This window comes from Capricornis sumatraensis, chromosome 7, assembly GCF_032405125.1.
Source record: "Capricornis sumatraensis isolate serow.1 chromosome 7, serow.2, whole genome shotgun sequence".
Classification (NCBI taxonomy): Eukaryota; Metazoa; Chordata; class Mammalia; order Artiodactyla; family Bovidae; genus Capricornis; species Capricornis sumatraensis.
The window spans coordinates 86,694,272-86,717,597 of NC_091075.1; the positions used below are offsets into that span (position 1 = coordinate 86,694,272).

Genomic DNA, 23,326 nt, shown 5'->3' on the forward strand with positions numbered 1-23,326 from the left:
AATTCTGGATGCAAAATAGATTCTGCCAGCTAGATGCACTTGTATGAAACTTGAAAGGGAGAAGCAAGTCAGATGCCTTTTAAGGCAAAAATGAGGGTGTCTTGGGATTCATGTTGATAAAAGGTCATGGGGATATTCTATTTCTTGCAGCAGCATTCTACTTTCTATTCTCCAGCTTCCTAGGGTCTAAGAAACAATTTGAGAGTAGGCAAAGACTAGACCAGCTTATGGGTATCAGGAGGCTGTAGTAGTATCATTGCTGCTAGTGTTTTTCTGATCCCTGAATCTTAGCTATTGAATTCAATACTGCCAGTGGCTATCTCTTGCGGGCATCAGTTCTCTATGGTTCTATGGGTCATCCTCGAAGTTCAGCCTAGGGCCTTCACACCAGCCCTTCTAATAACTTGAAATACATGATTTCATACTTCAAATTGCTTTCTGTTTAAAATGCCTTTTCTGAAATAAATAAATAAAATGATTTTTCTACTCTGAACTTTGACTGATAGAGTTGTAAATCTGTATAGAAAAAAATTTAAGAAAAATTGTTGAGTAAAAACATGAGATGCAGAATCACAATTTGCATGCAGAATCACAGAAATAATTAAAAAATAATATTGACTTTTTTAATGGAAGGTAGTGTATATACTTAAATTCATGTATTTATTTATAAAAAGGTAAATATATTAAAAATATCTAGGATTCCAAAATAATGATTACCTCCAAGGAGAAGGAAAAAGACAAGAACTGAAAATTATAACTAAAGAAACTTTATCTTGACCTGTAATGAATTCATTATTTTCACAAGAATAATGTGTTAATATATTGCTTGCTTGTATAATTAAATAATTTTTAAATATACTTGTTGAAATGAAATAAAAGTATGTCTTTGATACGGATCTGAGTAGAGGATAAAAAGAGGAATTGGTAAATAAAATGTAGGGAGTTCGGGCCAAATTAATATTGGTTAAAAATAAATTGTATTAATATTTGTTGGCTTTGTAGAACTTTCCAGGATGCGATGATGGCTTGATGACAATAAGCACAAAATCCATAAGAACACAGTGGATTGGGAATCCCTGGTGGTCTAATGGTTAGGACTCCACATTTTATCTAATGAGAGCCTGGGTTCAATCCTTGGTCAGGGAACTAAGAGTTCATATGCCAAGCTGTGCAGCATGGACTAAAAAAAAAGTTGATCAGTCTCACAAAGGTGTAAACTAATTTTTACCAGGAGAAAAATGTCAGAGGAGGACATTCTAGATAAGGAGCACAGCATTTGAAAGGCCCAGAATAGCATGTTTCAGAAATCTGAAGTAGTAGCAAAATTAGAGCACTGGTTAAATAAAAGGACACAATGGGAGAAAGCTTAGAGCTGCACACAGCAGCTAGATCCTTTTTGTCTCTGTGTTCTTGAACTGGTGTCTGATTCAATGGAAGTAATAATCCCATCCAATTGACTAACACTGAAATGTACTATTACTTCCATTGAACCAGACACCAGTTCAAGAACACAGAGACAGAAAAGAGCTCTTGAGAAACTGTCTAGTAGGATACTCAGATGCAAAAATAGATGTTCCCATTTCATAGAAAGCATATAACAGATGTATGCCTGGGGCAATCTGGAACACCAGACTAGGGATGTCAGAAGTAGGAACAGTGTCAAGCTTTTTATGGATGAGCGACTGAACTGAACTGAAATCATAATAAAGAGTTTAGGTTTTATTCTGCAAGGGTGATGAGTCCAGGGGTGGAGTAGATTTTAAGCAGAACAAAGAAATTCTCCTAGACTCCCTGATAACAGACTTTGTCTGTCTCTGCTCTGATCATGGCTTGGTTTGATGCCCTTTAATCCCTTCTCTTTCATCAAGTGACTGAGAAGGAAAATGTGGGGAAAGACTCTCATTACTCTGGCTAGTGATTTTTGCTTTGTTGAATCTTTTTTTTTGATAGATGATATAAATCTGATATACAATATAAGCATATGAAACCAAAGACAGTTATTTAATTGAATTCTTGTATACTCCTATGTTTAATTCAAATAAAGTTTTGTTTATTCAACCACGAGTCTGAATTGTGACTAAATTTATTGAGGAAACAACTTAAGAAAGTACAATAGAATTATTTTATTTTCACAAAGAATTATAATAATTATAAAGAAAACAATCTTTTATGAAAGATTGATTTTTTGTTATCATATGATCTTTTTATAAAACATTAAAACATATGATTTTTTGTAATCCTTTAACCACTGTAAACTGCAAATCTGAAATGTGCTTGACATTTATGAAATGTCTCAAAAATAGTTTCTAAAACTTCCTTACTTTGAAATCATGAAAAATGAAAACTAGTAGCAACTTATGTACCTCAAGTGCTAAGCAGGCATTCCTTAAGGCATTTAACAAAATATCTGACACAGTGGTCAGAAAGCTAGTTTGTAATGTCCTGGAATAGAAATTATGCTCAAGTTGCATCATTACCTTCTCCAGGGGATCTTCCTGACCCAGAAACTGAACCCAGGTCTCCCACATTACAGGCAGATTCTTTACCATCTGAGCCATCAGAGAAGCCCGTCATCTGGAGAAGATTTCTTTTAAAAGAGTAATACATAGTTACATTCAGTGGTGTGCTGGTAAATACTTAACAACCAGGTCTCAGGGATAGGGACTAGGAGCCAACTTGTAGCACTGATCAATTTTCAATGTCTAAATACACCATGATCAATTTCTAGCTACTCATATGACATCGCTGAACATAGATTCAGGAAGGAGCAAGCAGTAGCTTTCTATTTGTTGTTGTTGTTCAGTCATGAAGTTACATCTGACTGTTTGCAACCCCATGGACTGCAGCATGCCAGGCTTCCCTGTCCCTCACCGTCTCCTGGGGTTTGCCCAAGGTCATGTCCATTGAATTGGTGATGCCATCTAACCATCTCATCCTATGCCACCCACTTCTCCTCCTGCCCTCAATCTTTCCCACCATGAGGGTCTTTTCCAATGAGTCATCTCTTTGCATCAGGTGGCCAAAGTATTGGGTCTTCAGCATCAGCCTTCCCAATGTGTATTCAGGGTTGATTTCCTTTAAGATTGACTGGTTTGATCTTGATGTCCAAGTGACTCTCAATAGTTTTTTCCATCATCACAGTTTGAAAGCATCAGTTCTTTGGTGCTCTGCTTTCTTTACAGTCCAGCTCTCACATCAGTACATGACTCCTGGAAAGACATAGCCTCAACTACATGGACCTTTGTCGGCAAAGTGATGTCTTTGCTTCTTAATACACTGTCTAGGCTTGTCCTAGCTTTCCTGCCAAGAAGCCATCATCTTCTAATTTTATGGCTGCAGTCACCATCCACAGTGATCTCAGAGTCCTGGAAGAGGAAATCTGTTACTGCCTCCACATTTTCCCTATTTGCCATAAAGTGATGGACCAGATGCCATGGTCTTAATTTTTTAATACCGAGTTTTAAGCCAGCTTTTTACTCTCCTCTTTCACCTTCATCAAGAGGATCTTTATTTCCTCTTCACTTTCTGCTGTTAAAGTGGTATCATCTGCATATCTGAGGTTTTTGATATTTCTCCTGGCAATCTTGAGGATACTATTCTGAAAAAGTTGTTCAGACGGCCCAATCTCAAGTACTTCTCATTAGCCCTATTATTTTCTATCATATCATTTTTTCCCCTTTGTAACACTTATTGAGATTATCTTACTTATATCTTTACTGCCTATCTTTATCCTCTAAATGCAGCAATTCTTGAAAGATGATACTGTGTCTATATCTAACATTTCCTGAAATAACACTGGGTATTCAGTAAATATGTGTGATCGTCCTGAGTAAAGAGTGAGGAAGAAAAAAGCACCATCTTGTCATACTTGGTTATGGATTGACTTCACATCACTGTGCTTGTCATTTGAGTCACAGTTTACAATAAAGAAAAAAGCAAAAGTAATGTTAAAAACAATCAAAGGAAGAGAATTTTTTAGCTTATTTTAGCTGTTTTTTTGAAATTTTAAGCTACATTTTTATTTTTAGGAAAAAAGTAATGTCAAAAACAATTGAAGAAAGAGAATTTTTCAGTTTATTTTAGCTGTTTTTTGAAATTTTAAGCTACATTTTTATTTTTAGGAAATTGTAAAAGGTAAATTATTCACAGAGGTTACAAAGTCAGCCCTCTGTGTAACTGCACATGTACTGTCAAGAGAGCTACTGTAATAGATGCCATACTATCCTCTTCCCTCGAGGACCTCACATTACTTTTGCTGTAAGAGAATGAAAACAAATGACAAAAGAAGGACATGAAGAAAATATTATATAAATAATTGCAACTTTAAGTCATTTTAAAATTCTCGACTCATTTTGAATTTAAATTCTATTGAGGGAAAATTTATGTGAGGATTAGAGCCTATCAAAGGCTGAAGAATGACTTGAAGCAAATAATTGTTCCTATTAGCATTCCTCACTCTATGAATTGGTCTAGCTGAACTTCTGATATCCCTTCTCCATTCTAAGATTATAAGATTTTACAAGATTATAAAAACTATCTCAAATATAAATAAAATGTGAATGTCCATTGTTTGTCTTATACAGTCCAGTTTAACAAAATGAATTTGTAATTTATAGAATGAAAAATAATTTATTTGGTGTATCTAGCATATTTGTTCTCATACTAACAAAATGTGAATTTTTTTAATTCTGAAAAATAAAATATATTTCTAATTCAATGGCAAGGTAAATCAGAACTAGGGTATTAATAAAAAATATTTTGATCTTCCTTTTTTTCTTTCTGCTTCCTATATTAGTTAAACAAATAAATGAATGGATGGATAGTGTTTTAGATAAAATAAAACATTAATCAAGACCTTCATTCATTTGTATGTAAGAAATAATTGGTATATCAACAATAAAAAGAAAAATACTTTGAGAAAACGGATAAAAATACCCTATAGTTGTCTTTCTGTTATGTTCCAAAGTTACTTCTCTTTCAGAGTCCTGTCTTGGAGGTAATCCAGTCATGATAAGCAGTCACTCGAGTGTAGACACCTGGTTTATTGTTTTTACCACACCTTTCTCCCGCACTTACTATTCCAACAAGGTGCCAGATGTTCCTAGAGTTGGGGTAAGCTAGTGGTCCACCAGAATCATTCTAGAAGAAAACAAGGAAAAAAAAAATGTTTCTTGTCCTGAAACATTTCTGTCTCTCCTCTGGAGTTTTCAATAGGCTCTAGGCAGTGCAGACAATTCATGCTCTTCAGGCTTAGAACTGTGGAACTACTGAGTTTCTTCAAAACCCAGGGCAATTACAAACCAGAACACAGTGCCTACCACTGGATTGGATTGGGCTGGGAAGACTAGAAGTTGACTTGGTAATGAGTCCAACCTTAACAGTGGCAAAAGTGACTCCATGATGAAGCCTCTGTGGAATGGATGACATGTGCAAGTGGCATCTCTGGATAAGGAAGAGGCAGCCTCCTAGGTCTGCAGGTTGCCCAGAGAATAGGGCCAAATTTATTTTATTACCTTGTAACTATGGATTCCTTGACTGAAATCTTCCTGAGAGCAGAGTTGTGTTCACCACTGCATCTCCAGCTTCTGAGCTGGGGTCTGGTACATTAATGAGATGAATAAATATTTGTTAGGTGGATTGAAATAAGAAGCTACTCTGTGAAAATCATTAAGACAAAAAAAAAGTGGTAAAAACTTCCAATGAATTAGTACTTGGGAAAAATGATTTGATAATGTATCTAAAAGTACCTGACAGGCATCTGCTTCTCCTGACATAAATCCAGCGCATAGCATTGTATCCGTCACCAAGCCAGATAATGCATATGGAGCATTGCACACTCTCTTATCAATAATCTACAAAAAGGCCTGCTGAAGTATCACTGGAAGAGGACTTAAGGGCAACAAATTCTGCATATTATGGAGATTTTAACCTTGTTTGTTAATACAAAGAACAATTTGTAGAATAAGGCAGATTCCTTTGGTCACCAAGAGGCAAACCAGTACCAGGCTAGACTGATTTCTTTCTAATGTTTATTATAGCTGGCTGCCTCACACAGAAATTCCAAATTTTCCAGTTCATATTCCCAGAGATATTTCAGAAACTGAAGACAATGCCATGCTTTTTTGGTCCCATCACTTCATTTTCTTTTCAGTTTTTTTTTTTTTAATGAATTGGTTAATTGCATGAAAGAGTGAGTGATCGATTAAATAATTATTCCTATGAAGCTATTACATATTTATAGAAAAACTTACCATCCACATAAACTTACCATTCATACAAAATGTTCCCCATCCTGTAACTGCAACACTGTCATTTGCTGAGAGTTTCATTTTGGCTTCAGGAAGACAAATCTTATGAACATACTTCGTAAAAGAGACTTCTTCAGCGAGCTGTACAAGGGCAATATCATCATGAATCCCAGGGCCACTAAAATTGTCATGAATAATAATGTTTTGAACTTTCCATGTCATATACGGTTTATTTACTACAGTTCCAAAGTTAACCGTCCAATCTTCTGGATTATTTTTCCTGGTGGGCACAATTTAATTAAAATACACTCAATTTGTGGGTCAAAATGGTATTCTCAGGGGTTATCTTATAACTTTAAGCTATGTTTCCCAAACAGTACTATAAAGCACTTAAATTCTTGTCTTAAAAATGTCTTTGATGTGGGGATGTCATAAATGCTGCAGACATATAAAAATAGTTCTAAGGACTATTAGAGTTGTTTGTTGTTTAGTTGTCAAGTTGTGTCCAACCAGACTCCTCTCTCCGTGGGATTTCCCAGGCAAGAATATTGGAGTGGGTTGCCATTTCCTTCTCCAGGGGATCTTTTTGACCCAGGGACTGAACCCATGTCTCCTTCATTGCAGGCAGGTTCTTTACCATCTGAACCACCAGGGAAGCCTGTATTGGAGATGTTGTGTGTATGTTAGTTGCTCAGTCATGTCTGACTCTTTGCAACCCCGTGGACTGTAACCCAGCAGGGTCCTGTACCCATGGAATTCTCCAGGCAAGAGTACTGGTGTTGGAAATTGTCATTTCCTTCTCCAGGGGATCTTCCCAACCCAGGAATCAAACTCCAGTCTCCTGCATTGCAGGCAGATTCTTTACCTTCTGAGCCACCAGGGAAGCCCATATGGGAGCTGTTAGCACACTACAAATCCTCCTAAACAGTCACTGATGTCTCCTGCTACTTCAGCCCCATCTGGTTTCTATGCATTTGAGTCAGGGAGCAATCACATGAGCAGCCTCAGTGCATGGGGTCCAGAATCACACGTAACGCCATGTACGCTGGACTCCATGAGCCTGTGGCAGGGCTCTTGACGTCTGTCTGCATACATAAAAAATTGCAACTTGTTCTCACCCTGTCACTCCACTATATGTACCAAGTCAATGAATCTTGGCTTCTAATTTAGATTTTTTGACCAGGTTCTCCAGTTCCTCTGAGATTCTTTCTCAATTTAGGCCCTAACATTCTATTTAATTACTGTCACTTTCCTCAAAATGTCAGGTGCATTTTTTTTTTTAAGATTTCAAGATCTTCATGTAACTGTGACCCTCTTGAATCCTTCTCCCATTCTGAAGACTTCAGTGACTCCACACACTCAATAGCTGTAAGTGAGCATCTTGTTATTTAGAGCATCTTTAGTAAGTAAGCATCTTGTTATTTAGAGGTGTCCCCAATGAATAAAACTATATTTTCTAATGTTTCCATTTACAAATCTTCTTTACTTCTAATAGTTATTTTCGTTTGCTGTCCATAGAATATGACTTGTGTCTCTACATCTCAGCACATTTGAAGATGACTATTTTTTCAACTCAAAATATGCATTATTCTTTCTGATCTATCTACTCCAATCAAACAAACTTTATCTCTTTAGAGTCTGGAACAAAACTTGCAGCTGCATATCTCAGATAAAATATGTTCTCTATCTTCATCAAGTGTCCATAGAGCATACTAACATCTGTGTTGTACGTGTGACACTTACCACTCTAAGCTGCATAATATCTTTAATATATCACATTTAAATTTCTTCAGCTAGATTGTAAATTCCTAGAGCACAAGACAAATAAGCACCTTGTAACTGGATTTAAACATACCTGAGTTCACACTCGGTTCCTGTTGTTTAAGGGTGGTAGGATCTTGGTCAAGTTGTATCACCATTTCTAAACCCAATTTCCTCATCTTTAAATATCTTCAAGTATACCTTTCATATGGAATTATTGTTATGATTACATGAAGTGATGTAAGTAAAGCACATAGTATCAGGCAAAAGCCCTTATTTGGAAAATGTTAATTGCTTCCATTCACTTTTCCCTTAGTTGTCCCCATTTAAATGCCTTTGTTTGCATGTGTGTGAGCTCAGTTGCTTCAGGTGTGTCCAACTCTTTGCGACCCTATGGACCGTAGCCTGCCAGGATCCTCTGTCCATGGGGATTCTCCAGGCAAGAGTACTGGAATGGGTTGCCATGCCAGGGGATCTTCCTGATGCAAGGATCAAACCGGAGTCTCCTGTGTTGACAGGCAAGTTCTTTAGTGCCACCTAGGAAGCCCTTAAATGTCTTCAATGCCCTTGAATTATGAGAGTACTTGTAAATGTCATGTTGTCTTGGTGAATATCACACATTTAGGTTAACCTTCACAGACCTCCTAAATAGATCTGCAACCAGAATCTTACCTTTAGTCAGACCTTCAAACTTACCTAGCAAAGCAGTGAGCTGCAGATAGGAGCCACCTCCTGCCGAACAGAGAGGCACCAAGGTGGTGTTGACCTTTCCACTGCATGCTTGCCTGCCATGGCCAGGCCCCCACCAGGGCATTTTCCCCGTTCACAATTCAATTTGGTTGCCTACTGTGATACTGTTGGTCAGTCTTCTCCCACAACCTGAAAAATGCATTTATTTGTACAAGAGCAGGTAACTTTGATTATGCTTTATAAGAAATACATTTAAAACAGTTCTTGAAATCCTTCAATGATTGTCCTGTGTCTCCTAACCAATGCTGTTTCTTTCCAGAATGTACTTTTCTTATGGTAGCACTCCATCCTTGTTTTGATGACTTTTACTTTTCCTCTTTCCCAGTTTTAAGAATCTTTCAACTGTTGACCTTTGTTGTATCTATCCATTATAATTCTACTCTCCTCAAGTAGATTGCATAATTTTAAAGGTGGAGACTTTGCTTCATTAATGTCTTACATAGCATGGAGACTTTGCTTCATTAATGTCTTACATAGCATGGAGACTTTGCTTCATTAATGTCTTACATAGCATGTACAATGCTGTCTGTAAAGCCCCATATGGACAACATATACTCCATAAATATCCCTGAATGAATGAATGCATGGATGTATCAAACTGTGGACCACATGATACTCTAAATAGAATTGGCTTGAGAAGTACAGACTGTTTTTTTAACTTATAATAAACACATTTTATATAGCCTAGTTTTGCATTTTCTTATTACCCTCAGTTTCTTATTACCCTCCTTTTTTCCTTCACTTAAGAAAAAAAAAAAAACTAATTCAGCCATGATATTCTTCATGATTCCATTTTTTAAAAATAATTCTCACTTCACCCTTTTGGACAACCCATTACAAATAGTCAGTGTTTTTCAAAGAGAAATGCTAAATAGATTTGTAGCATCGCCAATAATTTTGAAGGACTACCACAGGTTTCCAAAATGAAGTACTTCTAGAAACTTTGTAGCAAGATGATGGGGAACTATTTATGAAAGTGTTAAATTTATAATAAAATTTCTAAACTTACAGTTGTTGGTAAGCACTTCAACATTATTCTTGCTGATTTCTGAAATTAAGAAACAAAAACATAAGGTTAGTAAAATATCACCAAGCAATTCTCTTCAACCAAAGTACTAAATTTCTCAACCCAATTACACCCAACATTTAACTATTCAGATTAGTTCATGTATTATTTATCAATCCCTCTGACTCTTACTTGCTCAATTTTGGCCATCTCTCCACATCTCTATAAGGTGGTATAGGCAAAGGAAAAGGAAATAAAAAAGCAAAGCTGTCAGTTTTATAATAGTTGAAGTAAACATTTAGAGACATAAGAAGCTGACACTCTTACTAAAAGAAGCACTGAGCATAATCTTTTTATTTTTTTCCCTATGATAATTCTCACTACTTTGAAATAGAGTTGTCTATATTTTAAAGAAAAATAGCAATTAAAATTACATTTTATTGTGCCTACCCTGCTCTTTAGAAGTCATCTCATTACTTAGACTGAATTGTGAAATTTTGAGAATTTGACTTAAATTTAAGTCTCTTTTCTATTGGAAAGAGAGCTTAGAGAGAAATAAAAGAGAGTACATTAAAAAAAAAAAAAAAAGGCACATAGGAAAGTGTTGACCCTGAATTCCTAGAAGACAGAGGGGCCGTAACTGGTACAACCTTCTTTCCTAATGACTAAGCACAATGGAGTTATCTTGCTCCTTGCAGAAGCTCTAACTCAAACTCACTTCTCATGAGTGGCCCATTGGTAACAGGGACTGTATTGAAGCAAAGGAGCTGTAACTGGCAGTTGGTGGCCATTATAGCCTTCAAGGATACTAGGATCAATTGTCAGTCTGGAAGAATAACAAAACTGGGCTCTGGAAACACAAGCTTATCACCTAACAAACTGTTTAACAATCAGAGTTTAGAGTTTCAAGATCTTTGCAAATCCATCAAAAATTTATGAATATTACTTTCTGTACTAGGACAAAATCCTATCATTTTCTTCACTTGTTTTCTAAGGAATTATTTCAGGCAAACTTTATCTTTAATAGTATTACTTCCATTCTTCCACAAGAAACAATGAGAATTTCCTAATCTTCAACTTTACCCTTACTCCTGCAATCTTTACACTGAATGATCAAAAAAACCCCAAGTCTGTTGCTTATAATGAGATCCTGACATAAGTAGAAGGCAAAGGTCCATCTAGTCAAGGCTATGGTTTCTCCAGTAGTCATGTATGGATGTGAGAGTTGGACTGTGAAGAAGGCTGAGTGCCAAAGAATTGATGCTTTTGAATTGTGGTGTTGGAGAAGACTCTTGTGAGTCTCTTGGACTGCAAGCAGATCCAACCAGTCCATCCTAAAGGAGATAAGCCCTGGGATTTCTTTGGAAGGAATGATGCTAAAGCTGAAGCTCCAGTACTTTGGCCACCTCATGTGAAGAGTTGACTCATTGGAAAAGACTCTGATGTTGGGAGAGATTGGGGGAAGGAGAAGAAGGGGAAGACAGGATGAGATGGCTGGATGGCATCACCGACTTGATGGACATGAGTTTGAGTGAACTCCAGGAGTTGGTGATGGACAGGGAGGCCTGGCATGCTGCAATTCATGGGGTCTCAAAGAGTCAGACACGACTGAATGACTGAACTGAACTGAACTAAAGGAGGAATGTATGGAGGAGGGCTTGGCAACCCACTCCAGTATTTTTGCCTGGAGAATCCCTGTGGACAGAGAAGCCCAGCAGGCAACAGTCCATGGCATCACAAAGAGTCAGACTCAGTTGAGTGACTAAGCATAGGACAAGGAGGAATATGGCTTCAGTTATTATTTTTCACCCCCTTTTCATCCATTACAGCCAATCCTTCCAAACTCACAAGCATGCCTGTAGCTTAACACTTATTTCTATCACTGTTCAGACAAAGATTCTATAACACTTCTCTTTCTAATACCACCTCAATTATAGGAGTGTCACAGTTGGGAAAAAGCTAATTTTCCCTAAGAAAATTCCTAAAAATTTTGGTTCATTTTTTTCCAGTCCTTTTTTTTTAATGGTCTAGGTACTTAACATAATAACGTAAAAAATAAATAAATAAATAAATAAAATACCTGTAACTTTAATGGAAGTGGGAACCACATTCCAGGATGCCATGTTGTCCTTCAACATCTGATGTAAGATAGCCTTGATTTTAGTCCTCATGCTATTCTTTTCTGCTGGAGGAAACTTGAATGTCAACTCTAACTGTACACTTGAACCATTGGAATCAGGACTAGAAATAACAGAAATATTCTAGTGTGCTGCTTTCTGATTTTTTAGATGTTTAATGAACACATTAGATTTCCCACATTTTAATTATTATATTGCCTTTACATATATTAAAAAATAATACAGATATTGTCTCCGTATATATAAAGTGTAATGGTGTCTAAGAGCCTAACTAGATAAGAGTTATTGTTCATGAAAAAGGATGTGAACCACAAACTAGAAATCAGAATATTTCAAACACATGTAAGAAACTGACTACTGGCCAACAAATAATTGGCTTGTGATTTTATTGTAATGTAGAAAAACAATAGTGTTCTTATATAGATATTTTCTAATAGCTAAATTTTAGAGAAAAAGATAAATGAGAACTTAAATGCAAGGTCTGGAAGTATTCAAAAGATAACTTCTAGTATGTGTTTGGGAACCAGTACTAACCTTCTTCCTAAGATTCTTATACACGCCCAACCCAATAGATGTATGCAATGAGAAAGTTCAGAAAGATAACTCTGAAGCATGAAGACAATCTCCATTATCTACATATTCAGTACATCATTTTTATTAATCAGGAAAGAAGATAAATTCATTTAGGGATATTTTCAAAGAAAAATCCATATTAAGCATGATTTAAAGAAACTTCAACTCTATTTTCAAATAATTATGATTAATTGAAGACCTTTTGAAGATTTTTGCTTGTCTGTAAGAAAGTAGATTGGTTGGTTGGTTAGTTGGTTGATTGGTTGGCTAGCTGGATTTCTTGTTTCATTTTGTTTTGTTTAGGGAGTTCAGACTCACAAGTGCTTCCTTTGTCACTCATCCCCTATGCTTTGTGACACTGCTTCCCTACATCCCTCATTCCCACCACCACCACCAAGCGCACTTACAATACATGTTTAGACAAAAGTTACCTTAAAAGATTCACTTTCTCCAGTCATTAAAGAGATGGCAATTATGAGAGAGAACAAAGGAGGATTGCTTTAGAAAAAATATGGCCAGATGGGTATGAATGGGAAAAGAGATGATTAGTGTATCAGTAGCAAAACAATCAGCTAGAACTTCTGGTTTTGCATAGTTACGATTATCTTTTACCATAGAAGTCAGTTAGGACTGACTGCCACCAAAAACCTTATAATTCCCCTTTGAGTACAGAGATTAAAGATTTGAGCAGAACACTTCTTATCTGAATAGAAATTTGTTCAATAGAGTGATGCTATAATTTATGGGGAACTCTTTAGTCCCTTTTTTCTTCCCTTCTTTCTCCCCTTCTTTCCTCCCTTCCTTCCTTCTCTCTCTCTTCCTCTATCCCTGTTTCTTGCTATTGTTGTTATTTAAAGCTGAGGCAGATATGGTATATTATCTACTTCTCATTTCATAAGATCATGAATGAATTTTTACTTACAGAAGTTTGATGACTTTTGAGTTTATATATTCTTTGTATACACTAGAATTTTGAAGTGCATCAGACATCTGTCAAGAGAAAAAACAAAAAAGCTACCATGTATGTTTTAACCAAATTTATAATAAAATAAATAAACTTCTGACTTACCTTGGTCTCAATATCTTTGTTCAGATATGTGCTGGCCTATGAAACTGCTTTTTCACAATTATTATTGTATGTGACTCCAGAAATATGAAAATCACCTTGGTAATAGTAAGTCTTTTCTGTGAAATAAAGAAATACTTAAAAAACTTTAAAATAAACTTGACCTCAAGTCCCTCCATATCTTTATCTCAAAATTAATAATCAGTACTGGGAAATTAACTTATCACCACTTGAATGAGAGGTCCCCCCAGCTCTCAACCAACTCTAGTTACCCTCAGTATTAACAAAGACTGTATTAATTCATAAACCAGAATCCTAGAGCAAGCCCATCTTCCAAAATTTATTCAAACAACTTTTACAACAAAGTTTAAGTGTCTAATTTTATTTCAAGAAGTTCAGTTCAACTAATTTAGATTTAGGTAATATAAGCTTGTCTAGCATTGAATCTGAAATGGTAGATAGCTGATCATGGAAAGAAACTCAAGAGTAAATTCTCATCCCACACACTTCCTGCTCAAGCCAGGATAACTATAGTGCTCCATTTTGCATCACTTCTTTCCACTAAGTAATTGTTTCTTTTAAAAACGGGACTTGTTAAAATGCAAACCATATTTTGGAAGGCTAGCTAATTAAGCTACTGGTCCCCACTACCATACTGACAAGCCTTCTTCATGGGAACCTGATTTGGAAAACTCAGAGAGCTATCTATAAGAAACTATGTGAATAAAGTTGTTTTTTTTAATGAGTAGAGATAAGAAGTAGATAGAAAGATTCCGACTATGGAGAGGTGGTAGATAGACAAGGCAGGCAAGAGACTGTGAGCATCCACTATGCTTCCAAAGGATAAGTTTTGAAATTTAACATTAAGATGGTTGGGTAAAAACAAAGGAGAAGAGGCTAGGTTGAAAAAGAACTGAAATCATCACTGAATCAAGCAAAATATATCCACATTGCATTACTGCATAGGGTGATATATTTCAGAGGAATAAAACAGGAAAATCATGAAAAAGTATTGTTAGAATAATACACTTAAAGTATTAAGATGGGGGTTTGTGCTCAACTATACTAAAAAGCTTGTGATATCTAGGAAGTCACCTGACTTTCCTGAGCCTCAGTTTCCTGCATGTGAAAGTAGGGACAGTAGTAAAACCTGCCCTCCCAGACTCAGAGAACTAGTGTGAGGATCAAGTGGAATAACACATACCAAGTTTCTTCAAAAACATTAACTGGATATACAAATTTCAGGATTTACTTTTCCTGAAATATAGAAATAAAACAAGCTTTCTGGATATAAACTTAAGGAATGTTATTAAAAATAAGGTCAAGTTAGTATGAGCATTCAGCCATTTAACCATTCTTGACTATCCACTATTAGAAAAGCCATTAGTGGATTATCCACAGCTGCTTATCAATTATGTCATTCAGAAAAGTTTGTTTATATATTTGGCTACATCAAGTCTTACTTGCAGCACATAGGATCTTCATTGCCTCATGTGGGATCTTTCATCGTGGTACACAGACTCTCTAGGTGTGGCACAAGGGCTCCAGTTTTGGCCCTGGACTTAGCTGCTCCACAGCATGTGGGATCTTAGTTCCACAACCAGGGATCAAAATGCATCCCCTGTATTACTAGGCAGATTCTTCATCACTGGACCACCAGGAAAGTTCCTCAAATGGATCTTAACAACCAATATCAGAGCACAAGCATTGGCTCAGACGGTAAAGCATCTGCCTGAAATACAGGAAACCCAGGTTTGATCCCTTGGTCAGGAAGATCCTCTGGAGAAGGGAGTGGGAACCCACTCCAATATTCTTGCCTGGATCATCCCATAGGCAGAGGATCCTGGAGGGCTACAGTCCATGGCGTCACAAAGAGTCAGACAAAATTGTGTGTGTAGATCTTAATAACCAATATCAGAAGGAACCAAGAAGAGTAGAGAATCTCTGAAGTTTGAGGTATATTTTTTTACCAAAAGATCCAAGTTAGCTACAAACCTACTCTACAAGAACCTTTATTAACAATGAATACTGGCATCACAGTATTGAGCATTTCAATCTTGTCCACACTCCCATAGCTGGTGATATAACTTATAGACTGGATCAAAGAGGCATTTGAGCCCCCCCAAAATTGCAAACTTTGGTGTCAAATAACATAAAATTATGTTGAAATAAAATAGTAATTAGATGAGAAAGTTTCCATAAAGAAATTTAATATTCCTGTTATTTCTTGTCAATTTTTAAGAAAATGAGAGTCAATACTGACCAACTGCCAGAAAATGGACCAGGAGACCAATAGTTAATACCAAGATTGCCACGACTCCAAGAAAAATAAGGATGGCTCTCCATAACGGCCAAGATCTTCTCTGGGAAGATACACTGGTGTATCTACCAAAAGAAGGAAGGTGACTTGAATCAGATGATGTGCTGTGTGCTGTGCTGAATCAGATGATAAATATTCTAAATTTACCTGTCTCTCCTCCAACTCATACAACACAATTTATAATTTATGCATCATATCTTTGTTAGCTTAAAACACAGAATGTGTAAGGAGGATAGACCCTAATGCTCATTCATTTAACAGATCATCTTTGAGTGCTATGTTAGCTGCTGAGGATACAACAGTGAGCAAAATAGTATGGTTTATGTTCTCACGTTGATGAGGAGAAATCAACTGACATTTTTTATTTACTTAAAACAGGTTATAAAACATTATACATGATCTGATTGTACCTTTGCAAACTACAGCTACGTCATATACACGGTCATATATAGATTTATAAACACAAACATATAACATCATTTATATGTTTTAAGTGTGTCAGAAAGCATCATGATGTCAATTTCATCTTGCCCATGTTTTAAGATTATGGATAGACTTTTTTCTTTTTGTTTACTTCTTCCTTATCTATACTCTCTAATGTTTCTACAATAAGCTTGGATTATCTATACAGTATAATTTAACAGATAACTTTCATCATTACAACCAACCAATTAGATGAAAAATAATCAGAAAATATTGTAACTTGGCATCATACAGATAGAATGATCTAGGCTTACAGTTAGGTCATATTGCTAGGCTTAATCTAATTTATATAAAGTTTGGACATTATTCTTCATATCTTAAAAGACATGATGTCATGAAATAGTTCATTTGCAGCTGTAACACGCACAAACAAATCTAATTTCAAATTTCAAAATAACCTCGACTATTTCTTCAATCTCTGTTTTCTGCATTATACAAACAAAAAATGACAAAACAGAAGAGTTTATAATCAGTAGATATATGTGTCAAATTAAATATTTTCTATGAGCAGGAGAACCTTTTTGTTCTAGTCCCTCTAGAACTAACTGACTTTTCGTAGAGAAGATCCTTTAAAAATGGATTATAGGTAACTATGCCCCACCTGAGCAACTCCACCCAGTCTTAATTCATCTCTGTTCCGTTCTCAATTCTTAATCCTACCTCTTCCTTATAACTCTTTTGATGACTTGTTTATTAACACTACCCTATGCCAACCTTGTGAAAGCTCTTCAAAGAAACTCCCTACATTCCATAGGTGCTTTTTTTTTCTTTTATTTATTTTAATTGGAGGTTAATTACTTTACATTGTTGTATTGGTTTTGCCATACATCAACATGAATCCACCACAGGAATACACGTGTTCCCCATCCTGAACCCCCCTCCCTCCTCCCTCTCTGAACCATCCCTCTGGGTCATCTCAGTGCACCAGCCCCAAGCATCCAGTATCATGCATCGGACCTGGACTGGCGACATACATGCTTTTATACTGGAGTTCATTTGTGTAATCTAATTTTCATAGAAAAAAGCTATTTGGGCACAATATCTCTTATATTAGATGAATCACACTTTAAAAGGAGCATATAATTAATGTGAACAATATTATTTATAACTTTATTAATATCTGAAAATATATGTCTGCTAATAAGTAGAAAAATTTACTTTGATAGTCTCAAATTTGTTTTGAATTAGCCATTGTAACTTAGGCTGGTAGCTTAGTCTCTCTGAGACATAAATATTAGTTTGAGAGACTCAAGCACTATATAGCCTAAATTATGTACATAGTATAGAAAGTAACTGACATGGTTTCTATATAAAATAGTCACTATATTACAGTGTATAAAATGCTTTTCTTTGAAGGCCCCTTTTAGATGTTCTTGAAAATTCTAAAGAATACACAGTGTTGACTATAGAACTGGTATTGCTTTTCCCCCTTAATTGTGAATTTCTTCTGATCATAAACAATTGAGGAGATTTTTTATATATAAAATATCATAGTTTATGATTTATTCAACCTCTCCTCTAGTAAGTATGATGTTTGCATTCTGAAATTGATTATTATTTTTAGTAACAGCTGAAATCATTAAAATCATGTTCTAAATATCCAAAAAAGTTCATTCATGACATAATTTACTCTCATCTATCAAGTATATATTTTAGCCATAATTTTTTAAAGGTAAAAATCTGAGTTCCTGAATGAACCTCTCATTTAACAAAGAGAATAAGGTAAAAATTAATCTTCAATAAATTTAACCAACTCCATATGCTAAACTAAATTATACCTGTCTCTCTTTTGGACAGAATCTACTGCAAGGAACAGCTCATTGCTATTCTGGTATAATTCAACCATTTACCTTAATCAAATTATAATGATGTTAAAAATGATGGTAACTACACTATCCACAATTTTAAAACATTTATCTCACAATAATTTATCTCCCACAGCCCACACCCAGTATCATATCCTAGATCAGACTTCCTTATAACAAATTCTGACCCTGAATTAGCAATTTAATTACAAACCCTTACAAACTGTAGTTCTCATTTACTAAAACTTCATTTCCAATCATTTGAATTGGATGGACCTGAGTTCTTTTGTATAGTGAAGAGCATAAAACATAATTCCAATGCAAAATTCCCCAAATCTTATACAGATACTTTTTTTTTTTCCCATAGTTAAAGTTGTCCAGTCATTTCCGACTCTTTGAGAACCCCATGGACTATACAGTCCATGGAATTCTCTAGGCCAGAATACTGGAGTGGGTAGCCTTTCCCATCTCAAGGGGATCTTCTCAACTCAGGGATCGAACCCAGGTCTCCCGGATTGCAGGAGGATTCTTTACTGTCTGAGCCACATAGGGAGAGGCTTACGAATAAGGAAGAAAGTTAATAATTAATGATCAAATAAGTCAAAGAGCCGCCACCACCAACTTTCTTCCAGAACTCTAGGAAAGCCTAGAGTCTAGAAAGGAACTTATTTGGAAATGTATTAAGTTTTGATTGCCCCCTGCAGTTTGCCAGATGCTACTTTAGGGTCTGTGTTGTAAAGTATATTATTCCAAAAATCTATAATGGCATTCAGGTCTTTAAACTATTTCTTTAAAAATTCATATTAGAAAACATGGTTTTTGTTACACTATTAGAGAACAAAAATGGTAGTATTCCTTTTTTTTTTTCTGGCTGCACCTTGCAACATGTGGTATCTTAGTTCCTTGACCAGCAATCAAACCTATGCCCCTGCACTGGAAATGTGGAATCTTAACCACTGAACCACCAGGGAAGTCCCAGTGGTATTCTTATGAATGATTATTTTTAAAATAGCAAATAAAATTTTGCTAAAATTTGTTTAATATTTTCCAAATTTCTGAAATTTTCCCAGAGGCTTTACAGGGTCTTTAGATATCAGAAACAATAGCATGGATCCAGAAATAAAAATCTAAATTATAAAAAGCGACTAATGAACAAAAAACTAGAAGCTACTCTGTAGCTACCTGTTGCTGCTGCTGCTGCTGCTGCTACTGCTAAGTCGCTTCAGTCGTGTCCGACTCTGTGCAACCCCATAGACGGTAGCCCACCAGGCTCCCCCGTCCCTGGGATTCTCCAGGCAAGAACACTGGAGTGGGTTGCCATTTCCTTCTCCAATGCATGAAAGTGAAAAGTGAAAGTGAAGTCTCTCAGTCGTGTCCGACTCTTAGTGACCCCATGGATTGTAGCCCACCAGGCTCCTTCATCCATGGGATTTTCCAGGCAAGAGTACTGGAGTGGGGTGCCATTGTCTGTTAGCTTTTGTAAACAATCTCCCAAATAAAATTCCATTTACCTGTACATAGTATTCTGGTTATTATGGTGGAGTCAGGAACAAAGATAGTGATGATGTTGATGATGATGACAATGATAATAGTGGTAATAAAAATAAGGGCTTTCTGGTGGAGCTTTTAAGACAATCAGTGTTTCCTAGGTTTATGTGTTACATTCAGTGTTGGTTGGTTCATTTTTATGGGCTGGGTGAAATACAGAGAACAAATAAAGTGAAACTTGTCTGACTAGTGTCAACGACTGCTATATTTCTATGACTTCAAGATAAGAGTCATCCAGGGAATGACAAGCTTCCTTGACTTGGCTATTTAGAAAAAACTAATAGCCTAATCTTTGTCTGGTCACTTAAAAGGTACACCTAAGAAATAGCTTTTTGGTAAATCAAGATAATTCTAACTCTGTGTTTGACCAGTTTCATCATTCTGGAGTCTTCCTCTTCAACTGAAACCAGCTGTAACTAGGTATAAGTTGCTGATGAAAGACTTTTCACAAGGCATTGATATTAACATAACTAACATCACCACCATTTTGATATGATGAATTCTAATTCATTGTTGTTTACATTTGCATTTTCCTAATTACCAGTGAAAATGATCATTATGATCATTATTTTACATATTTCACTTTTCAGCTATGCTACAGCCCCAGGCTTTGTGTTCTGACTCCTACAGCCCGTTATACTGTGGTTTTCTGCTTAATTTTTAGCTCCTCTGTCTCACCTGGACTGGCCAGTGCTCTCTGGCAAGAAACTATATGTATGTAAATCTCACCCAGTATAGCCCTTTCTCTTCTTTAGTTTTCTTTGAGACAGCTTTTAAATTTCACCCTGTATAGTCTCTTCTCTTCATTATTTTTCTCTGTGACAGTTTTTGCCAGTTTTTGGTCACTCTGTACTACCTTCATATGGTTTTTATATTTTTCCCAAGGTTTATAATTATTAATTCTAGAAAAGCTTGATAGAAGATATTTCTCCATTGCTGGAAGTGGAACAAGTCATTGGTGGTGTTTAAAAAACAGAATCTCTTAATTTTAGTTTAAAATTTGCCAGTATTTCCTTTTAAGGTTAGTACTTTATGAGTATATGTACATAGTTTGTTGAAGAATTCCTTGCCTTTCATAAAGATATACTTGCATGTTTTCTTCTAAAAACCTTAGTGTATCTGCACTTAGATCATTAATTCACATTGCATTCCTTTGTGTGTATATTATGAAGAAGGAGTAAAGATGCTTTTTTTTCCATATGACTATTAATTGACCCTGCACATCTTACTGAAATCATGCACATGCAATTCTCTATCCACTAACCTGCATTGCCACCTCTGTTATAAATCAAGTATTGATATAAACCAAATGGGGGTCTTTTTCTGAATTTTTTATAGTTACTTTAATTTTTTAGTGTACTCTATCACACTACCTTAATTATTGAAGTCACATCATGTCATGTGTCAACTTAAAAACACACAAGAGTTGTCAGTTTAAGTTGTGTTCAAGGTCTTACTGAGGACTATAGCTTGGAGACAGCCACTGAGTTAGCTCTGAGGAAACTGCTCCGAAGAGATAGTGGAGAAAACCAGTTTGTATGATTTTTGGCTAGGAAATACACACTGTCAAGTATACATCTTAGTAAAAGACTACTGCTAGTCACAAAAAAACAAATATCTCAAGTCAGTGATATTAATGCTTTTCAATGTATGGGAAGATTCAAGAGTCCAGGGTTATTCAAAATCTACTGGAGATATTTACCCAAGTATCTAAGAGGCCTGTTTGTCCAAAGCACAATGGGCCTCATTCTTTATCATCTGTGATGGATTGCGATTTAATACTTCTAGAACAGAACTTTTTCTCTGTTCACACTTGATATATGGTATGTAAGCCCATATTTTTTTTTCTTTTCTCAAAATGGTCTTAGGTGTTTTTAGTCCATTATATTTCCTTATAAATTTTACATTGATTGATCAATTTCCAAAGAGAAATCTCTAGACTTCTGTTGGTATAGTATTGAATCTATAGAGCAAATGGGGAAGAATTAACTTAATATACTGAAGCTTCCAATCCATGAACTTGGTGATTTCTTCTGTTCATTTCGATTTTTAAAAAATTTCTCTCAATAGTGTCTTATAAGTATCTGAATAGAAGGCTTATAGATGTTTTCCTAGGTTCAGTCTCATGTATTTGTTTTTTTCTATTCCAGTGTAAATTGTTGTTGATGGTGGTATTGTTCAGTCACTAAGTCAGGTCCTACTCTTTGAGACTCCATGGACTGCTGCACACCAGGATTCCCTGTCTTTCACTATCTCCCAGAGTTTGCTCAAACTCATGTCCATTGAGTCAGTGATGCCATCCAACCATCTCATCCTCTGTCACCCCTTTCTCCTTCTGCCTTCAATCTTTCACAGCATCAGGTTCTTTTCCAATGAGTCAGTTCTTCACATCAGGTGGCCAAAGATTGGAGCTTCAGTCCAGCACCAATCCTTCCAATGAGTATTCAGGACTGATTTCCTTTAGGATTGACTAGCTTGATTTCCTTGCTGTCAAGGGACTCTCGAGAGTCTTCAGCACAACAGTTCAAAAGCATCAATTCTTCAGCACTCAGCCTTCTTTATGGTCCAACTCATATCTGTACATGACCTCTGGAAAATGGTACTATTTGTAAATGGTACTATTCTTTAAATTTTGTTATATTTATTGTTGGCTTATATAAGTACAATTGACTAGTATATTGACTTCATATTGAGAAACTTCATTTATTAATTTTATTTTTCTATTTGTATAGTATTTTGGATTTTTAGCATACATCTACATCAGCAAATAAGTACAATATTATTACTTCCTTTTCATTTCTTATATTTTCATTTTCTTTTAGCTGACTGGTTGATTGACTACTTTTGCCATACATCATAGAATTCTAGTTACTGTTGAATAGAATGGGTGATAGCTGGCATCCTTCTCTTGTTCCTACTTTTAGGGAATGTTTTTTGGTATTTCACCATTGAATAAGATAGTTACTATCATTTTATCAGATTAAAGAAGTTTCTTTTTGCTTTTAGTTTGCTAAATTTTATAATAAATCAATTTTGAATTGACCAAATGCTTTTTTCCATTTATTGAGATAATCATTTTTCTATTTTTGTATGATCAATATTGTGAATTAAATTGATATTTAAAAGTCAAATCAAACATACTTCTATTACAATGACCCCCAACTGTATTGCAAATAAAATGTGATACATTTTGTATTTTACTAGGTTTGATATCTTATTTTCCTTAGGAGTTTTGTATTCATGCTCCTGAAAGAGAATGACATAATTTCATTGTCTTTTAATGTCATTGTTAAGCTTTGTAATCAAAGTAATGTTGTTCTTATGAAACAAGTTGGAAAGCAATTATTTTATTGAAAATAAAATTCTAAATTTATATAAGGTGGAAAAATTCCTAGAAAAAATATTCAAGTCTCCAAAACTGACATAATCACCACTGTAAGAATTGCTACCTATCCTTCAGGAAAACCACATTTTGAACTTTACACATACTTAAACTTTGTCTTTACATACTCACTGAGATTCAGAAAATTATTTGTTGAAACAGCTATTAGAAATATAATCCATAACTCATGTATATGACATTTACTGTCTGTTACCTTTTTAAAATAAATCAAAGATTTGAAGCTAA

General features: G+C 35.5%; 1 protein-coding gene across 1 annotated transcript; it reads right to left on the bottom strand.

Annotated features, from left to right (window-relative positions):
• Nucleotides 1–4,977: 4,977 nt before the first annotated feature.
• Nucleotides 4,978–22,282, bottom strand: LOC138082361 (transmembrane protease serine 11B-like). Its single transcript, XM_068975641.1, is given in 11 exon segments — nucleotides 4,978–5,139; nucleotides 5,748–5,889; nucleotides 6,259–6,528; nucleotides 8,706–8,839; nucleotides 8,842–8,888; nucleotides 9,769–9,807; nucleotides 11,846–12,006; nucleotides 13,399–13,466; nucleotides 13,546–13,661; nucleotides 15,806–15,918; nucleotides 22,269–22,282. Coding segments are annotated over 11 exon segments (1,266 nt in total).
• Nucleotides 22,283–23,326: the final 1,044 nt, after the last annotated feature.